This window comes from Notechis scutatus, chromosome 5 (assembly GCF_049901735.1).
Source record: "Notechis scutatus isolate UNSWTSFEM ecotype Mainland chromosome 5, rNotScu1.2, whole genome shotgun sequence".
Classification (NCBI taxonomy): Eukaryota; Metazoa; Chordata; class Lepidosauria; order Squamata; family Elapidae; genus Notechis; species Notechis scutatus.
This window is the reverse complement of record NC_142013.1, coordinates 7,504,259-7,525,680: the sequence shown is the minus strand read 5'-3', so window position 1 is coordinate 7,525,680 and position 21,422 is coordinate 7,504,259. Positions and strand designations below refer to the sequence as shown.

General features: G+C 44.9%; 1 protein-coding gene across 28 annotated transcripts in view; it reads left to right on the top strand.

Moving 5' to 3' along the window:
* The window catches only part of DLG2 (discs large MAGUK scaffold protein 2), a 1,023,659-nt gene that overhangs the window by 801,949 nt on the left and 200,288 nt on the right, over positions 1–21,422 (top strand). For all 28 annotated transcript variants that reach the window (XR_015749696.1, XM_087966067.1, XM_087966065.1 and 25 more), the window contains 4 exons: positions 5,585–5,754; positions 6,646–6,782; positions 8,992–9,136; positions 11,433–11,574. Coding sequence is in view for 27 of the 28 variants with exons in the window: in XM_087966067.1 (XP_087822193.1) it covers positions 5,585–5,754; positions 6,646–6,782; positions 8,992–9,136; positions 11,433–11,574 (594 nt within the window). In the remaining variant the exon portion in view is untranslated. The remainder of the gene's footprint in view (positions 1–5,584; positions 5,755–6,645; positions 6,783–8,991; positions 9,137–11,432; positions 11,575–21,422) is intronic.

The window sequence follows — 21,422 nt, the reverse complement described above, 5'->3', positions numbered from 1 at the left end:
ATAGAGGAATCCATAAATTGTCCTCCCCAAAATAACACAGATAGTTTGTGTTGTCACCGCGGCATTTTCAGTGGGTGTCTTAAAAAGAACCTTTGTAGCCAAAGCAAGTTAATAAACCACTGGAGCTGTCACTACCTGTACCCAGGGGTGAGATTCAAAATTTTTAACAACCAGTTCTGTGGCGGGCATGGCTTGGTGGTCATGTGACTGGATGGGTGTGGCCAACTCAACATCACTCACATTGAGGCACGCATCGCCTCTCGTGACTGTGAGGATGCTGCAACAGTCGTAAGTGTGAAAAATGGTCATAAGTCACTTTTTTCAGTGCCATTGTAACTTTGAATGGTCACTCCACACAAGCAAAGTACCAGCAAAGGAGGGGGGAAAAAACTCCAGAGAAGTTCCTGAGACAAGAAGTCTAGTCCTGCCAAGAATGTAATAAGGGTTAACGGAGAGGCAGTTTCTGTAAGCAACCCCAGAATGTTTCCTTCCTGCCTTCCTTAAAGGATTAGGCCAGTAATTTCTTCTAACAACCGGTTCTCCGAACTGCTTCGAAGGTTAACAAATGGTTCTGGCGAATAGGTGCGAACTGGTAGAATCCCACCCCTGCCTGTACCCAGGTAATTGTAGCTAACTCAGTTTGTGAAAACTGCAGGGAGGGTCTTGCCAAAGTAGGTCAGGCAAATTATTTAAATCTCTTTTTGGTCTGTTTCCGTTTTATTGTTTGGGACAGTTTCGGGTATTCCGGGGTTTAAATGTTGGCTCCCAAAAGTCATTCAAAAGGAGTGCAAGCAGATTATCAAATGTAGCTCAACCTGAATTGCTGGTCCTTAAATGAAGGATGACATTTAGGCATCACAGAGTTGTGACAAATGTGTTTCTTAGTCTCTGCAGACAAAGGGAGGGGAAAAGAAGAGAGAGAGAGAGAGCAGGAGGGAGGGAGGGAGGGAGGGAGGGAGAGGAAGAGAGAGAGAGGGAAAGAGAGAACGATATAGAGGAGAGATATGTGTGAATGTGTGCGTCTGTGTGAGAGAGAGAGGGACACACAGAGAAAGAGACAGATATAGATGAGATAAAGAAGAGATCAGAGAGAGAGAGAGAGAGAGAGAGAGAGAGAGGGGGAGGGAGAGATATAGAGGAGATAGAAGAGAGGTGTGTGAATGTGTGTGAGAGGGACGGAGACAGATATAGATGAGAGAAAGGAGAGATAAGAGAGAGAAAGAGAAAGAAATATAGAGAGGAGATAAAGGAGAGGAGAGAGAAAGATGAGGTAGAGGAGAGGTGTGTGTGTGTGAGAGAGAGGGGGACAGAGAAAGAGAGACAGATATAGAAGAGATAAAGGAGAGATGAGAGAAAGAGAAAGAAATATGGAGATGAGATAAAGGAGAGATGAGAGAGAAAGATGAGGTAGAGGAGAGGTTTGTGTGTGTGAAAGAGAGGGGGACAGAGAAAGAGAGACAGATATAGATGAGATAAAGGAGAGATGAGAGAGAGAGAGAAAGAAATATAGAGAAGAGATAAAGGAGAGGAGAGAGAAAGATGAGGTAGAGGAGAGGTGTGTGTGTGAGAGAGAGAGAGAGAGAGGGACAGAGAAAGAGAGACAGATATAGATGAGATAAAGGAGAGATGAGAGAGAGAAAGAGAAAGAAATATAGAGAAGAGAGAAAGGAGAGGAGAGAGAAAGATGAGCAAGGAGAAATGTGTGTATATGAGAGTGAGAGAGAGAGGGACAGAAAGAGAGAGAGATATAGATGAGATAAAGGAGAGATGAGAGAGAGAGACAGATAGACACACACACACACACAGAGAGAGAGAGAGAGAGAGAGAGAGAGAGAGCAGATGATAGATAGAGGAGAGGGGGGAGGTGAGAGAGAAGAGAGAGGAGAGGAAAGAGAAAGAGATTGAGATAAAATCAAAGAGGAACCACACCTTCAGCAAGCTTGCTACACCTGTATCGTTGGCTTTAGCGCTTAGCTTAAAAGAGAATCACTGAGCAAAACTGGATTTTTTTGTCTTTTGTCAGTTCAAGTATGTCTTCAGATAGTGTGCGTGTGGCATGTGCGATTAGCAAAACTTATTCCTCTCTGAAAAGGGAAATAAAATTTTGTCGGAGCTCATGGTGTTGTTCCCTCCATCTCCATAAAGTCTGCCGAGATATATTTCTAATCACGCATCGTTTATTTGGTGGAAAGCAGTTTAATTTATTTTTTTCATACAGCACACAGATTGCACGGTATTTTGTAGCTGCTCCGGTTTGAGAATTTCCGAGCAAATTGTTATGAATACTGAAGAGTGTTTATTTCACCTTATGTTGAGCTATAGCTTATATTTAACTACGTATAAAAATAGCATGTGCCTGGCTTTTAATTATTACGTTTCCTGTCCTGCAGGGAATTTTCATTCTGTAAGTTTGCTGTCTTGTGGCATAACTTAAAACAAAAGTGTGTTGTCTCATTTTATGTTCGTGAATCACCCAGATAACTATACTATTTAGCAGCCGATTTAATAGGTACAGTACATAGTAAATAAAGCAATCCCATGGGACAATCAGGTTTTTAAACAGATGCCACCGGACTGGCATTTCTAGCTGCCATACAGGTGGTCCTTGGAGTGGTGCGGTGGCCTAGAGGTGGAGCTCTCACCTCACAATCAGGAGGTTGTGAGTTTGATCCTAGGTAGAGGCAGATATTTCTCTCTTTGGACACAATTGAGAATATATCTGCTGAATATAACTCCACATTGGTGACAGGAAGGGCATCCGGCCAATAAACACTCAGCTCCATTCAGCTGCCCAGACTCCACCCCACAATGGATTATGGGGGTCATTAAAAAGAGATGATGATGATGATACAGGTAGTTCCTGACTAAACCATAATACAGGTAACATTTCTGTTCTGCCAATGAGACATTTGTTAAGTGAATTTTGCCCCATTTTACAACCTTTCTGTTCTCCCCGTTGTTAAGTGAATCACTGCAATTGATAAGTTAGTAACCCCAGCTGTTAAGTGAATCTGGCTTCCCCATTGACTTTGCTTGTCAGAAGGTCGTAAAAAGGGGACCACCATGACCTTGGGGCACAGCAACGGTCATAAATATGAACAGGTTGCCAAGCGTCCGAATTTTGATCACGTTGATCATGGGGATGTTGCAAAGATCATAACTATAAAAAAACAGCCATAAGTCACATTTTTCAGTGCCATTGTGACTTTGTACGATCACCAAACAAATGGTTGTAAGCCGAAAACTGCCTGTATTCCATATCTTTCTACATCAGTGATACAAGTGCTTGACATGGGCCTATATCTACATGGGGCTGCCCTTGAAGAGCATCCGGAAGCTCCAGTTGGTGCAAAATGCAGCGGCCCACATGGTTTTTGTGCAGACCTTGGTGTGTGCACATGTATCACCTCTCATGCGGGAGCTGCCTTGGTTGCCGATTTGCTTCTGGGTGCAATTCAAGGTGCTGGTTGTCCCCTTTAAAGCCCTTCATGGCTTGGGACCAGGTTATCTGAGGGACCGTCTGTTCTGACCCAAACCTGGTTCCGAGGAAGCAAACACAAGACAAAGGTAACAGCACAACCTTTTAATGTTTCTTTACAAATCCCGTTCCCTCATGGGTAAAAGGCTGCTTCAAATCAATTAGCTCCGATAAGAAAGAGCCTTGCCGAGGTTTTGCAAGGCTGCCAAGAACACCAGATAAAGTTACTAAGCAATAATTCCAACACAAAGAGTCTCCAAGCACCAACTAAGATATTCCTAACGTCCACCAGACTCGAGTGTAAAACTTCTTTGCCTTCTGCAAAGAACTGCGGTTTCTCAGCTGGCTTTTATCTCTTAAGGGAGGGGCCATTACCTTGCAGTCTTACTCCCAAGTCGCCCGTGCTGCTGCAGCTGCTCTTCGAGCAGCCCTGCGCGCACATGCACTGGGCACAGGCTCCTCGGGGAACTCTTCCTCACTGCTGCCAGCCTCCACCATCTCCAAAGGCAGCATTCCGCTCCCTGATGATCCTGGCCGCATCCCTGCATCACACGCAGGCCCCTCGTCTAAGTCTTCACTCTCCGAGACCTCAGCCATCCACACCTGCTGCCAGCGAACCACAACACCGTCTCTTGCCAATCATATCCACCCAACCCACCAGAGCGGGGAGGCAGGGAAACCTGCGGGTCCCATCCCTTAGGGCAGTGGTCCCCAACCTTTTTTTCGCCCCGCACCCCTAAAGAAATTTCACTCGAACCTTGCACCCCCTGAAATTTAAACTTTAGGAACTACTGAACGCGTTAAATATATGGTAGGATTGAATCTTTTCAGCTATGTATGTGACGGCCACTAAATAACGATGCTTAACTCTAAAATGAAAACAAAGTTAATCCGTTGCATAATAAATAAAAATGTCAACATATAGCCGATATCCTATTATTCACCTGGACTTTTCTCGCACCCCCTGGCATATCGTCTCGCACCCCAGATTGGGAACCCCTGCCCTAGGGAGATACACCTGATGAGACCCAGAAGAAGGGCCTTCTCCATGGTGGCTCCCTCTCTCTGGAACATCATTCCCCCATAAATTACAATGGCCCCTACTCTGACACTCTTCCAGAAGGTGCGGAAGACCTGGTTCTGCCAGCCCTCCTGGGGAATGCAGAGCGGGATGGAGCCCGTTAAATGGCTCGTATGATGAGCTGTCGCTGGGGCGGGGGTTTGGGAGGGTTATTTTATTTCATTATTTTATTAATATATGCCTCTTTTATTAATTTTATTATTTTTATATGATGTTTTTTTATATTTTTGTAAGCCGCCTTGAGTCGCCATGTGCAAATAGGCGGCAATATAAAACTCCTAAATACCCTGTTTCTCCAACAATACGGCCTCCCCCAATAGGAAGTCCCAGCATGTTTTATAGGCATGAAATGAAATTAAGCCCCTCCCCCAAAATTAAGGCCTATATTAAAACATGCGAAATGGGGAGGAATGGTGGGGGGGCTTGCCGTTAGGAAGTACTTTTGTTGCACACCCGGATATGGTGCTGCCTGCGTTGACCACAATACGAAGTGCCCCACCAACGTCGAGGTCAACATCCAACCTGTCGTCACTGCCCGCCCGCCCGAAGATGCAAGGGGGGGGAATTTAGTCACCTCCGAAAAGACGACCTAGCCATTTCTTCGGGCTTAAAAAAAAATAAGACCCAGCCTTATTATATGAGAAACACGGTAAATAAATATCTTCTGCTACATATCATGTTTCCCCCAAAATAAGACCCAACCAGAAAATAAGCCCTAGCATGATTTTCCAGGATGCTCGTAACATAAGCTCTACCTCCAAAATAAGCCCCACTTAATATTGTCAGACAGACAGGTGCATTTTAGTACCGTATTTCCCCCAAAATAAGCCCCAATGTGTCTTTTGGAGCAAAAAAAATAATATAAGACCCAGTCTTATTTTGGGGAAAACATGGTAGTTCTTTTCTTTGAAAATACTCAAAGAATCCCACAGTATTGACTGCACAGCTGACGATTCACTTTGTCATGTTGAAATTACAATGTCCTTATACTGGTCTCCTGTTCTTGTTGGGTTTTATTTCCCCAGGGTCAATGATTGCATTTTGCGGGTGAATGAGGCTGACGTATCCGAAGTTTCACATAGCAAAGCTGTTGAGGCGCTGAAGGAAGCTGGCTCCATCGTACGTCTCTATGTCCGTCGGAGGAGGCCTATTCTGGAGACTGTGGTGGAAATTAAACTGTTCAAAGGACCCAAAGGTAATTATGGACAATGAGGCTAACATAGTGCAGGTAGTCTTCAACTTATGATCACCCATGGGGTCATACATAAGACCACCACTTTCATAGCCAAGTGAGGCAGTTGTTGGGCGAATCATGCCCTAAATTCACAGCCTTTTTTTTTTTTGCCATAGTTGTGATTCACGCCCGATTTTGCAACCTTCTTTGCCATGGTTGTTAAGTGAATCATGCGGTCGTTAAGCAAATCCTGTCTCTCCCATTGACTGTGCTTGTCTGAGAAGATTGCAAATCAAGATCACGTGAAGTCTTCATGCCACTTCAGAGGACTACATGTACATGCTTCTTGCTGATAGTAGAGTGCTTCACTTTAGCAAGATTCTGTCTATAGGTAAAGGTTCCCCTTGCACATACGTGCTGGTTGTTTCCGGCTCTAGCGGGCAGTGCTCATCTCTCTTATAAAGCTGAAGAGCCAGCGCTGTCCAAAGGCATCTCCGTGGTCCTGTGGCCGGCATGCCTAAACGCCAAAGGTGCACAGAACGCTGTGACCTTCCCACCAAAGTGGTCCCTATTTTTCTACTTGCATTTTTTACATGCTTTCGAACTGCTAGGCTGGCAGAAGCAAGTAACGGGAGATCATTCCGTTACGCAGCACTAGAGCTTTGAACCGATGAACTATCGACCTTCCTGATCGACAAGCTCGGCGTCTTAGCCACTGAGCCACTGTGGCCCTATACTGTCCATAGGGGTGGAATAATAAAGAACTCATCTTGAAAGAATGACCAATGTTTTTTTCTTGGATTTGGGGGGGCCTGACGTAGCCTGAGATACTGCTTTTGAGCTTAACCTTAGTTCATTTTCAATAAAGTGTACTCTCAATAAAGGTTCTTCTCCTTTTTCATTTCCCTTTAGGTCTGGGATTCAGCATTGCCGGAGGCGTAGGAAACCAGCACATCCCTGGGGACAACAGCATCTATGTCACAAAAATTATTGATGGTGGAGCAGCCCAAAAGGATGGACGGCTGCAAGTAGGGGACAGGCTTCTTATGGTGAGAATTGGCATCGATTTTTTTTTTTTATCGATAGTGTGATGAAATATAATACATAACACACACGGGTTCTTACTCGTTCACCATGCACCTTTGTACCTCCTTATGATCTACAGTTAGTGCAGAACAAAATAACAAAAGAGTTGGAAGGGATCTTGGAGGTCTTCTAGTCCATCCCCCTGCTCAGGCAGGAAACCCTACACCATTTCAGACAAATGACTGTCCAATCTCTTCTTCAAAACCTCCAGTAATTTAGCATCCACAACTTCTGGTGGCAAGCTGTTCCACTGATTAATTGTTCTCCCTGTCAGGAAATTTCTCCTTAATTCTAGGCCAGATCTCTCTTGGATAACCTTTGATAAGCACGTTTTACTTCTTGACCTACTCTGAGGTGCTTTGGAGAATAGCCTGACTCTCTCTTCTTTGTGGCAACCCCTGGGAAATTGGAAGTCCTTCTTTTCACCAAACGTAGATATACCCAATTCCAGCAACCGTTCGTTCTACCTTTTAGCCCCCAGTCCCATAATATTTCTGCTGCTCTTCTCTGCACTTTTTCTAGAGTCTCAACACCTTTTATACATCGTGGCAACAAAAATTGCATGCAGTATTCCAAGTGTGGTCTTACCAAGGCATTATAATAGATCCCATTGGATTTTCCACTAGCAATGGCATTTAGGCTTATATACCAGCCCATAGTGCTTTACAGCACTCTCTGGGAAGTTTACAATGCAAAAGCATTATTTACGTATTATCCTCAACAATCTGGATCATCATTTCACTGACCTCGGAAGGATGGTGTGATGACCCGGGGTGTGGCACAAAAGCAACACAGTCACATGAGTAAGAAAAGTTCCTTTAATACCGCCAACTTTGCCCCCAATGTCCAGTTACGTTCGGCTGGAGAAAAAATTCTCCCAAGAACAGTTTTTAAGTGGAGGAAATTCAGTCCAAAAACAAAGTACGTACAAACTGTACATAAAAATCCACACAAACCACACTCTGCAGCAATTAACTGGATAGGGCAGGATAAGGAATTGCAGACTACAAAGGCCAACAAAACATACACAGTTGGGAAGACGTCAGGAACCCAGATAAGCCTTGACAAAATAAGATAATATTGTTTCAAACAAGTTGCTGTGGGCAAACTCCCCTTTTTAAACACTGTGTTTCCAGCTGCAGCTTATGAAGGGAATCAGGGCCTTTCCTTCCCCGTAAGCCATGCAACTCACCGTTCCTCCCTGCATGCCCTAGGATGAAGAGGGGGTGGCCCTGAATCTTCCTCTGAATTCCCTCTGCCTTGCTCTACCTCTCCCCTGCTCTGCCCAGCCGGACTGTGCCCTTCTCCAGTTTCTTCCACAGCCAACAGAGCCACACTCCCACTCCCTGTCAGGTGTTCAACCTCCCCCTCGGAATCAGATTCCGACAGGGGCAGGACAGATGGAAGGCTGAGTCAACCTCAAATCCCATCAGGATCAAACTCCAGGCTGTGGGCAGAGTTTGCCTGCAATATGGCATTTTAACCACTGCACCACCATTATCTTCTTCCAAGAATTTATTTTGTTTTAGTTTTTTACTTCCCGGTCGAACTTGAAGCTCCTGGATTTCACGATAGTTCCCTCATCCATTTGCTACTAAATAGATCCAGTTCTATGTAGCTTCTCCAGTCCAAAATTCATAACCCTAACCAGCTATCTAGAAGACTGCATTTGAATGATAAGGTAAAGATAAAGGTTCCCCTCGCACATATGTGCTAGTAGTTTCCGGCTCTAGGGGGTGGTGCTCATCTCCATTACAAAGCCGAAGAGCCAGCGCTATCCAAAGACGTCTCAGTGGTCATGTGGCTGGAATGACTAAATGCTGAAGGCGCACGGAACACTGTTACCTTCCCACCAAAGTGGTCCCTATTTTTCTACTTGCATTTTTACATGCTTTCAAACTGCTAGGTTGGCAGAAGCTGGGACAAGTAACGGGAGCTCATTCTGTTACGCGGCACTAGGGATTCGAACCACCGAACTGCCGCTCTTTCTGATCAACAAGCTCAGCGTCTTTGAATTTTTTTATCATTTGAATGATAAAATACCTTATTCGTCACACAGAATTGGCATAATTTACTCTGTTCCTTGAGTAAAAAGTTGTCTTCTTTTGATTAGCGCGTGAGCAAATGTTGGCTCGGTTTCCACATCAGACTTTTCTTTCTGCTTTCGTTAAGGTAAATAATTACAGTTTAGAAGAAGTAACACACGAAGAAGCAGTAGCAATATTGAAGAATACATCTGACGTAGTCTATTTAAAAGTGGGGAAACCAACCACCATCTATATGACCGACCCTTATGGCCCTCCAGATATTACTCATCGTAAGTTATGATATACAATTTTTTTTTCTTGGATGTTGTTGTCACATTCTAAATGTTTGAGTGACGTTTTAAGGGAAAAGTACCAAATGGATTCAGAATAAAGGATTCTCACTCAAATGTACTGAAGAACCTTCAGTGAAGAATGAATGGAGAGGGGAGATAAGGAACTATGTGATTGAAACCATAATTCTGGGGGAGGGAGGTTAATCTAACCAAGGTGTAGCATCATTTAAATTGCTCCAGAACTCATATTATTGTAGCAGGAGAGCAAGAAGAGCTGGGGGCGGAGTTAAGCAAGTCATCAGCCTAGAGTTGTTACGTTTCCACAAATGCCTCTTGAATTCCATTAACCCTTATCTGACACTAATTTAGTACTGTACGAGAGGTCCTTGGTGTCTCTGAGCTTGGTTGTTTATTTGTGGATGGTTTGTTACCCAACTAGATAACATCAGCAGTGCTAGTAACAGCCTAATCAAGAAACCACCAAGAACATTCCCACCAACACTGACAGTGCAAGCCACTTGTATATAAACTGAAAGCAAACCCCACTCCCTTCCAGCACTGATGATGTTACCTAGTTGGGTAATGAAATGTCTGCAAGAAAACAATCTAGCTCATAGAGCACAAAGGACCACAGTCCTTCCTCCTCCTCCTCCTCCTCCTCCTCCTCCTCCTCCTCCTCCTCCTCCTCCTCCTCCTCCTCCTCCTCCCTCCCTCCTCCTCCTCCTCCATCTCTCCCCTTCTGCTCTCTCATCCAAGGACCACAGTTGTCCATTCCCTTCTCCTCCTCCTCTCCCCTCCTCCCCTCCTCCTCCTCCCTCCCCTTCTCCTCCTCCTCCATTCTCTTCTAGCACTGATGATGTTACCTAGTTGGGTAATGAAATATCTGCAAGAAAACAATCTGGCTCATAGAGCACAAAGGACCACAGTTGTCGACTTTCTCCTCCTCCTCCTCCTCCTCCTCCTCCTCCTCCTCCTCCTCCTCCACCACCACCACCACCACTACCACCACCACCCTCCTTCCCCACTCCTTCTAGCACTGATGATGTTACCTAGTTGGGTAATGAAATATCTGCAAGAAAACAATCCACAAAGGACCCATTGTCCTCTCCTCCTCCTCCTCCTCCCTCCTCTTCCACCACCTCCTCCTCCTCCTCCTCCTCCTCCTCCTCCTCCCTCCTTCCCCATTCCCTTCTAGCACTGATGATGTTACTTAGTTGGGTAATGAAACTCCCACAAGAAAACAACCAAGCACCAAGAAAGAGAGGGAGAAAGAGAGAGAGAGCACCAAGGACCCCTCAGTTCAACCCTGAGCTACAAATATTATCTTCTCTATTGGCGATCCCAGAGCCCAGAGCCAAAAATTTGAGCCCTGTTTAAACCTTTGAAAAATACTAACGTTAAATGCCAGTCGCTCAATTCTCTTTAAGCCAGAGTTCCCCCAACCTTTGCGGCTTTGTAGACCAGCAAAGGGGGAAGATGGGGGCAGAGGGGGGGTGGGTCCGCCTGAGTGGCAGGCAAGCGACTGTGCCACTGGCCCAAAGGGAGTGCACATGCTTGTTCTCTCCTTGCACAAGTGGGAATGCACACACCTGTGCACACGCACGCCACGTCCACTGCTTGGTTCCGAAAGGTTCAAGTCCAGGAAATGGGCCGCAGCCAAGGGTTGGGGACCCCTGGTTTAAACCTTGGATGCCTTAAACTTCCTAAAATCCTTTCCAGGATTTGGTAGGCTGCTTGGGGTTCGCTGGGATTTGGGAAATCCCCTAGCTAAGATTCTGTGCAGTTCAGAGAACCCCCAAATCCCACCCCCACCTGCCCCACCTTGCCCCTCCCAGGAGCCCCCATGTGGCCCGTTTTGGATGCAGGTAAGTGCAGGGCGCATGCGGAGGCTCAGGGCGGGTGAAAAACGGGCCTCCCGGAAGTTCAGGAAGGCTGGAAATAGGCCTGTTTCTGGCTTCCGGAGAGCCTCCGGAGTCCGGGGAGGCCGTTTTTCACCCTCCCGGAGGCTCAGGCCTCCGGAGCAAAAAAGCACACACACACACACACACACCGCTGTGGTGCAAGAGGCTGACTAGGCCACACCCACAATGGCCACACCCACCCCGCAACCAGGCAGAGAACTGTTTGCTAAAGTTTATGAAGCCCACCCCTGATTTCCTTTCCTACGTGTGCCTGTTTGCCAAACAAGACACAAGGGGCCCCTTGAATTTTCTGTAATACCTCAGGCTGTTTGCCGTGAATTGAACGGTGGCATGAATGGAATGGTAATTGCACGTCTTCTTTAACCCCGTAGCTTATTCCCCACAAATGGAAAACCACATCCTGTCTTCAGGCAACAATGACACTTTAGAATACAAGACCTCGCTGGCTCCCATCTCACCTGGAAGATACTCACCTATCCCAAAGCACATGCTAGTGGAAGATGACTACTCCAGGTTAGATATTCATCTTTACTGAGTGCCTTTGATTGATTTGCTGGCTTCCAGGAAACACGGTTTTTCTTTTTCCCGATGCTGGGATTAGGGCCTCAACAAGGGGTGAGCCTTTTGAATAATCACATTATGCAGGAAAGAGGCAGTTACGATTGATCTGGCTGTCCCTTAAGGTAATAAGGAGTTGCACTCTTTAAATTTTAAAAGAGGGGTTCCCTCTCAGTAATCTAACGGTTAGAAACAAGAGCCCAGCTAGAATCGGTGAAGAAATAATTAACATTTGGAGTAAATAACCAGGAGGAATTTATTTTGCGCCACTGTTTCTCTTTATCGTAATTTTTTTTTTTTTGACCTCATCCTGTCCAAAAAGGTTTTCACTCTGTTTTCGTTCTGTCTGTCTGTCTGGTCATTTTAGAAACGTCACATTGGGTCCCAAATTTGCTCTTTGTCTGTCCACCCCATTCTGCCTTACCTTGTAAACTGTGTGAGATTTGAGTTGTCCCTTCTCACCCTTAAGTTAGCAGTAGATCATTTGAAATTTTTGTCTGTCTCGGACGCTTGGTTTCCCCCACTGGTGGGATTCAAATAATTTAACAACCGGTTCTCTGCCCGAATGATTTCTTCCAACAACCAGTTCACCAAACTGTTCAGAAAGTTAACAACTGGTTCTCCTGAACTGGTGTGAACTGGCTGAATCCCACCACTGTGGTTTTCCCTCAGTTTTAAACCTGGACAACAGCACTTTCCATCCCACGAGGCTACTGTTTGTAGACCACACAGGCTCCTTGGTCTTCGGATGTGAATGCGATGCGCACACAAGAGTAGGTTGGAAAAGGAATTCCCTTTCATTTGAAGTCCCAGGAGGGGGGGGGGGAAATAATATTTCCCTACTTAGAAAATTCAGAAAAGGTCTGGGAATATTGCACGATCCTTTCCCAGAGGCTGTTGTAAAATGTAAAACTGAAAATAGAATTCCAGACAGAAACTGTGATGGTTTGGATTAAATAGACACAGAGACTCTGTTTTGCCTCCATGGACCTAGAAATCTTGAAATTCTCGTACAGGCAGTCCTCAATTTACAACCATTCATTTACAAACCGTTCAGAATTGTAATGGCACTGAAAAAAGTGACATACGATCGGTACTCAGACTTAACAACCACCCATCGTAGCGTCCCCACAGTTATGTGATCGGCATAATTCTGGTGCTTGACGATTGGTATATATTTATAAGGGTTGCAGCATCCTGGGGTCATGTGACCATCATGTACAACCTTCCCAGCCAGCTTCCAACAAGCGAAGTCAGTGAGAGAAGACGGATTCGCTTAATGACTGTGCTATTCACTTAACGACCGTGATGAAAAGGTCGTAAAATCGGGCGCAACTCATGTAACATCCACTTGGCTTAACAGTGGAGATTCTGGTCCCAATTGTGGTCGTATGTTGAGGACTACCTGTAGTGGTTAGGTCAGGGGTGTCAAACTCAAGGGCCCATGGGGTGCTTAGAACTGGCCGGCAGGGCGGCCCTGGAAACCGCAAAGGATAGGCCCGCGGTGCCTCTGGCAGTGAAAATGGAGCTTGGGAGGCTGCATGAAGCCCCCCCCCCCCAAAGCTCCGTTTTCGCTGGAAGCGGCTAGCAAAACAAACTAAAAACAAAAGAGAAACAAAAAGGAGAAATGTTTCCCCTTTTGCATTTGAGCATGCAGGAAGGGACAGGAAAGGAGAAAGGGAAAAACAGAAAGGAAAGATGGGAAGAGATCAAGGAAGGAAAATAAGGAAAGAGGGAAAGGAAGGAGAAGGGAGAGGGAAAGAAAAAGAAGAGGAGGGAAGGAAGGAAGGAAGGAAGGAAGGAAGGAAGGAAGGAAGGAAGGAAGGAAGGAAGGAAGGAAGGAAGGAAGGAAGGAAGGAAGGAAGGAAGGAGGATAGATTATAATGAAAGTGAGGTCTGAGGGAAGTTGACCATCACAGGTGCCCCCAACATGAGTGACTTAGCGAGTGACTATGAGTGACATGAGTGACTATCTATGCCTACCCTGGCCATGCCCCCTCCCAAGGTCAAACACAACCTTGATGCGGCCCTCAATGAAATCTAGTTTGACACCCCTGGATTAGGTTGTCTCTTCTCCCTCAAATTGTGCATATTCTTTTCTTCTGCACTCGTTTTAAGGGACATTAGTATGGTGAGGATATATTGGATAATTGCATCCCCCGGAGATAAAGCAGACTATGCTTCATTTAAGCTCCCACGTGGTTTAAGATGCTACCAAGAACTTTGGGTATTTTTGCTGAAAAGATTAAAGTGACTGTGGGGTCCTTGGTGCTCTCCGAGCTTAGTGGTTTTCTTGCAGACTGGTGCACTGATGATGTTACCTAGATGGGTGATGAAATGCTTGCAAGAAAACCACCAAGCTCAGAGAGCAGCAAGGACCCCACTTGTTGAACCCTGAGCTATTCTATCAAAATGGTTATTGGTTTCCTTTTCTGGCAGATTGGGGGCCAATTAAGGCAAGTCCACCGTTTCCAAACCTTCAGAAATGACAAGGAGTATAAATCTACAGTCTTTTCAAATTGCCCTAAATTTCGTGCTGCTAGCCAGCCAAATCTCCAGCCAAAACATGGGGAAGAAAAATAAATTTAAAAAACCCCCAAACAGCCCAATAATCTAGACATCTTCAGATTGACTCCCCGCTTAAGGGAAGGAGAAAACTGCCAAAGCCTTGATAATTTCTTCGCTGCTGGGCGAAGGATGCAATTGTGGATATTCATATTCCAAGAGACCTTGCAAAAGGTTTCAACAGGTTAGAACGTATCTGCTTGAACGTTTCTAAAACTACCACAGAGAAGTTTTATCTTTAGAATGTTAGCAGCTTTAAGATGTCTGGACTTCAACTCCCAGAATTCCACAGCCGGCCCTGGATGGTTGAGACTGGGGGATTCTGGCATACACAGCTGGGGAATTCTGGGAGTTGAAGTCCGATCATTTTAAAGTGGCTAAGGTTGAAAACACTGGTCAAGAAGTTATATAAGACTCTCTCTGAACTTGGTGGGGTTTTTTTTTTTGCAGACATTTCATTGCCCAACTAGGTAACCTCATCAGACCTAGAAGGGAATGGGGTTAACCCTGAGGATATTACCTAGCTGGGTAATGAAATGTCTGCAAGAAAACAACCAAACTTAGAGAGCGGAAAACACCCCACAGTTCAACCCCGAGCTAACAAATTTTCTGTTCTGTTGGTGTCATTGTTATCCCAAGAATGCTTTTGTTTCTCACAACACATCTCTCTTGATGTGAACCATCCTAGAATATGTATCACATTAATTCGTGTCCATTCACCCATTAAAGACCAAGAATGAGGTTGTTATGAGGTGGACGGGAGAAAAATCAGTGCCAAATGTACTGACCCCTATCTGTTTTCCTAGAAGGGCATCAGATGCTTGTCTGTTTTGGAGACTACCCTGAGCTGCAAACCCTCCACTAATCATGGCCCCTTAATGAGTATGCCTCCTCTGATTTAGCAGATGTCTGCAAACAAATGTTTCAGGTTCAGGCTGAGGCGAGGTAGCTGGAAGCAAACACAGATCACCTGGGAACCTGGATTATCCTTTGTGTGCAAACCGGAAAGAGCGATCAGAGGAAATGACAGATGAGGAGGGTTTTTTATTCCTGCATCAATTGGTAAAAAGATAAATGTGCTTTTCCCCCAGTTCGAAATGGGTCAGGGCTGCCTCGAGGACATGCCAAAAAAGAACAATGAGGAAGAAAAGTTTTTAAGTCTCCTGCTATTTCTTCCTTAAGAGCTATATACAAAGCAGCCATTTTGTCAGAGAAGTGTCATGGACAGAGGTGGTATTTACCCGGTTCGGACCAGTTCTGGTGTACCAGTAGCGGAAATTTTGACCAGTTCTGAGAACCGACAATACCACCTCTGACTGGCCCCACCCACCCACCACCCGCCGTTACCTCTCCTATATTTCCTTGTTTTTTTAGCTCCGCTGATTCACGCAGCAGAGTAGATTTCCACGCCTCAGCTGAGCTAAAAAAAATGGTCTCAGGCAGCTCACCGGTGTTGACAAAGTCGGTATTTGAGCCCTGCATGCCTTCGCAAAGCACTGTCAGGTTTCCCAGTGATGAAATCCATTTAAAAAGAAAAGAGCAAAGTCTACCTTCCAAAACCATTTCTTTTATTTAGGAAAGCATCAAATTGGTAAAGTCCGTTGTAATTCCAGATCTGACTCAACCCGGAATTTACACCATGTAATATTGGAAATTCGAAACAACCCCCAAAAGTCACATTCCCAAATAGAAGTAAATCAACGTTGCCTGGTGTCATCATCCTCCACTTCCAGGTCTCAGCAGGGTCAGTTTTCGTTCCCACGGGAAGGAGAACCACCTAGCCTAAACAACTCTCTCTATCTCCATTCCTCCCACCTTAGGAATATGGCAAGCCCGAAACCCTTCCCCCCCCCGTAACCAGCAAAGGAAAAGAAAGAAAAGGAATATATAATAAGGCGAAATAAAATGGCTACGCATATGTCAATTTCGGGCTTGACAAGTGCACAGAACCAGTAGGAAAAAATTTGGAAACCCACCACTGGTCATGGCCAACTGTATTATTAAACAATTCCTTGAAGTGGAAGATGATAGATGGTATGTAGAAGACTTTGGAAAGGTTTCTGTCAGCCATTTTCTTCTATTTCAGAGAATTCCACCCCACTCTGCCCCAGGTTAGCCTCTTTCCTTCAGAGGAGTACAGATAGGCCTTTGACTGGCAACTATTTATTTAGTGACCATTCAGTTTCAACGGCACTGAAAAAAAAGAGATTTATGGCCGTTTTTCACACTACTGCATCATCTCCACAATCACGTGATCAAAATTCAGATGCTTGGCAACTGATTCATATTTATGACGGTTGCAGTATCTGGGAGTCATGTGGTCCCCTTTTGAGACCTTATGGCAAGCAACAGGCAAGCCAGATTTGTTAACAACTATGTTATTAACACAGCTGCAGTGATTTACTTAGCAGCTGTGGCAAGAAAAGTCATAAAATGGAGCAAAAACTCACTTAACTACCATCTTGGTTAGCGATAGAAATTTTGGGGTCAGTTGTGGCCATAAGTCGAGGACTTCCTGTAGACCTATCAGGACAACCTCTGTTGGAAGGAAATACTAGTAGTATGCAGTAGTCCTTCACTTGCAACCATAAATGGGACTGGAATTTCTACCCTTAAGTGATGCAGCTGTGAGGTGCATTGCTTAGCAGTCGTAAGTCGAGTTGCATTGCTTTGTCGTAAGTCAAGAACTACTGGTAGAAATCTTGGTTCAGTCCAACTGACATTCAGACAATTTTCATCTTCATTTTAGGCCTGGTACTTCGACTCTAAGACTTGTGGACTTCTACTCCCAGAATTCCGGCTGAGGAATTTTGGGAGTTGAAGTCCACAAGTCTTACAAGCATATGTGGGATTGGACTAACTTAACAACAGGTTCTCTGACTGGATGAGTAACGTCCCTCATCACACCCAGCCCTGCCTTCCAGCCACTCCCCTCAAAGGCAGGATTTAGCCAGTTAGGGGGCTAATCCCACCACTGGCTGGCCCCGCCCTGCCCATGTTTTCAGCCTGTTTTCAGCTGTTTTTTGGCTGTTTTCAGGACATTTTTCAGGTCATTTTTGGCCCCCAAAATGCCCCCCAAACTGGCCAAAAACAAGCTGTTTTCCAGCCATTTTGGGGCCATTTTCTGGGCCATTTTCCAGGTCATTTTTGGCCCCAAAACTGCCCGGAAAACAGGCTGGAAAACAAGCGGGGGTGAGGCCCGCCAGTGGTGGGATTTGCCAGTTTGCCAAACTGTGCAGAATCTTAACTACTGGTTCGCCCGAACCAGGGCGAACCTGCAGCATCCCACCTCTACTTACAAGTTTGGAGACCTCCCTATTAGGCATCACAATGACTCGCATGAATCCTGCAATTTGTAGTAGAAAGGCCAACTATGAGTAGAATCAGCTGGCCTTGCTTGGGGGCAACTGATACTACTCATAGTTGGCCTTTCTACTATAAATTGCAGGATTCATGTGAGCTGCTTTCAATGACCTGGTTTGTTTCTGAGAATGCCCTGGCCATTAAGTCACTCTTTGATCTAGTAGAAAAAAAATGGCCAACATGTCCTTCAAAACAATACTTTTCCTCTTCCTTTCCTCCTTCCCCTTCCCTTATGTTCTCCCCCAGAACCATTTCACTTCTCTCAAATTGGCAGTAACCAATCAACTAGCTATGAGATGAGCTGACCATTACTTCAAGAGCATAGAACAAGCAATGGTTGGTTGCCAGAGAATGTTGGACAACCCAGATTCCTAGACCTGTGTTTGCCCCACCAAGCTTCTAATGCAATGTTGCTCCTCAGCCTTGGCACCATGAAGATGGGTCAACTCCCAGAATTCCCCAATCAGCTTCTTCAAGTTGGCGAGGTTGGGAAACACGGGTCCTAGTGGTTGTGTTTAACCTGTCACCAATGGAAGGTGTCCTTCATTTGGTTTTGTTTGAGCACGTTGGAGTGTTCTTATGGGTCTGGCCCTAGTGACTTCTTTCTCTCTTTGCAGATATGACTTCCCTTGGTAGGTGTGTCCCAACTGGAGCAGGGATAGCTGTGATCCAATAGGGATTATTTCATGAGTGCAAGAAATCCAAGCATTGAGTCAAACAAAACCAACTCTTATATTCCTTTTTTGTTGTTGTTCACTTCTACCTGCTGGAAAGGGAGAAGAATCTATGCCTTCTTTTAACGTGTCTTTAAAAAATGCTCAGACATCAAGATTTGTGGGAACTGCTTCGATGTAGTGGTTTTTTTAAAATTCAGCGCGGTTCTTTTTGTGTTGCTCCATTTTGCAAAACACAAAACCGAAAAGGCAGCATGTGCCAGCGGTTAGATTGACAAGCTTAGAAAGTCGCCTTCACAGCTGTTGATTTTTCTTTCACTCTCTCTCTTTTTTGTTGTTTAATTTTCTTTTACTTTTGGGAAGACTCCTTCTTAAAAACCTTGACTCTTTGCAGCTGTCTTGATGCTCTGCCGAATTTATACCAAGAGTTTGCTCACTTGTGTAATGAGTTTGTGACCTGTAAATGAAAATGTGTAAAGTTTTTTTTGGTGAGAAATGTGTGCGTTGGGGAGAAAAGAGGAACAGTTCTGTGAATGCCTTGGATTAAATCAGGGGTCGGCAACCTTAAACATTCATATAGCTACAAAGGTCTTAACTGGAAGCCCCCCATTCAATTCTGGAGCCGACCAGAAGTCTGGTTCCCCCACCATAGAGTCTCCTCCTAGCATGGCGTCCTTTTTCCTTTACCTGTCCTAACCGAAAGCCCTATCAATTGTGGAGCTGACCGGTGACCGAGAGCCACAGCAGAGGGATGAAAGAGCCACATGCGGCTCCAGAGCCACGGGTTGCCGACTCCTGGATTAAATGATACCTTTTTAAAAAAAGGATGAGAGTATGCAGCAAATTGGAACAGACTATCCATCAATTATGTATTTGGTTTTTGACATTTTTCTAGTCAGATAATATGGCATATTTGTGTTTATATTCTTAATTTAAAAAAAAACAACTATATTTTTTTAAGCCAATTTGTTTCCAAATGCACAAATGTCAACTGGCTTGGCTAACTTAAGGGTCGGTCCAATCCAGCATTTTTACTGATGATGGAAGTTAATTTCTAAATAAATACGTGGAGATAACTTGAGTTATAGTGCGAAGGCTGAAGGCCATGAATTCAGTTCTCCGCATTTCCCCTTTTAAAAAGTGATTGCTTAGGGGAGCTTTCCTAAGATGTAGGAAAGGGCAGAAAATCTTCAGGTGGGTGAACGAATAGAACAAGAAAAAAAAAAGAACATTTCTGAATTGTGGGTTAGCTAATTTTGGTCCATCCTTCCTGTTTGCTGCAGTTATGTGTCTCTGTACATTTAAAAAGGGGGGGACATGAGTGTACACAGTCACGAACTGCTTCTGGGACTCCGGCTCCGGATTTTGAATGGCAATGTTATCAAACCATAATATGCAGGATTCTGTGCATTGGCCAATTGTGGAGGTGAGGCTATTTTGCTCTTCTTTCAGGAAATTATATCCGGAAGAACAAATCCACCCATGTAAACACGTGCTACATGCAATTTTGCAGTTCAGTCCTAACACATCACTTTATTATCCCTGAAATGTTTTGACTGTACTTCTGAACCATTGCTTCTTTAACCCCTTCTCACGTCGAATGTCAATCCTTCATTGCTCAATATTTTGACTGTGAGCTGTAAGGCAATGTTTAGATATTAGCTCAATGCTGGCCAGTCACATTAGTTGTGTGTTTTGTTTTGCTTTTTCATTGCATAAGGAGAGTTAATGATCAAGGAAGCCAACCTGAATATGCCATGTTGCCCCGAAAATAAGACCCTCTTATACTTTTTTTTTGCCACCAAAAAAAGGCACCAGGTCTTATTTTTGGGGGAATTCATCCACTGACTAACCCTCACTTGTGTGCGTCGTCCCCGGCCTCCTTTTTGCTATCAGAGGCCTTTAGGAACTTCTTCTGTGGCCGGCAAGGATTTCCTGAAGGTCTTTGCAGCCGATAACAGAGCTCAGGATCGATCCAGAGCTTTGTTATCAGCTCCAGAGGCCTTCAGGAAAGCCTTGCCAGCCTTGCTGGCTGCAGAAGAAATGGGCCGGCAAGACAAGGTGTCGGGGTGTCCAAGGGTAAGTAGTAGGGCAGCTCCACTACCTGCATCCCCACCCTAGCTTAATTTTTACCCATCCACTCTTAATTAGGGCTTATTTTAGGGGGTAGGGCTTATATTGGGTGCACGTGTAAAAAATAAAGCTAGGACTTACTTTCAGGGTAGGTCATATTTTTGGGGAAACAGGGTAGATAATATATAGGAGCAAAGAGCATCTAGAATTATCTGACCAAACTCACTGACTCAGTAAAAAAAATGAGTCTTTTTTCAGCAGATGGTATGAAGGTTATAGAAGCTCTCATCAAAGGCAGCAAAAAATTCCCTTGGCTCCTATTTTATTTATAATTCTCACTGTCAGCTTGGTCGGTATCAGACACCCCTTATTGAGGGGTCTTTAGCACTCTCTATGCTTGGTTGTTTTCTCACAGACGTTTCATTACCACATTAGGTAACATCATCAATTGCAAAACTGCACCTTGAGTGAGGAATGAATGGGAAGAATGGGAAATAAGAAACTCTTGGATTGGAGCCATAGTTCTTGGGAAGGGAAGAAAGTTAGTCTAACTTTGAGTGCAGCAATAGCAATAGCACTTAGACTTATATAACTGCTTCACAGTGCTTTACAGCCCTCTCTAAGTGGTTCACAGAGTCAGCATATTGCCCCCAACAATCTGGATCCTCATTTTACCGACCTCGGAAGGATGGGAAGCAGGGTCAGCCTTGAGTTGGTGAGAATCGAACTTCCAAATTGCAGGCAGCCAGCGGGCAGCAGAAGTAGCCTGCAGTACTGCACTTTAACCACTGCGTCACCACGGCGCATAGCAATTTGAGTGATGCTCCTCATTTGGAGCATCACTGAAATTGCTCCAAACCTCATATTATTGTGGGAGAGGAGCAGGAAGACTAGCAGGGCGGAGTTAAGCAAGTCATCAACCTGGAGTCATTACATTCCCACAAATGGTCCAACCCCCTCTTGAATTCTGTTGTCTCTTATCTGTGAGAGATCCTTGGTACTGTCTGAGTACTCCTGATGATATTACCTAGTTTGGGTAATGAAACATCTGCAAGAAAACAACCAAGCTGAGAGAGCACCAAGGACCCCTCCTTTCTCCTTGTTATCCCAGCTTCTGTGTTTTCTTTT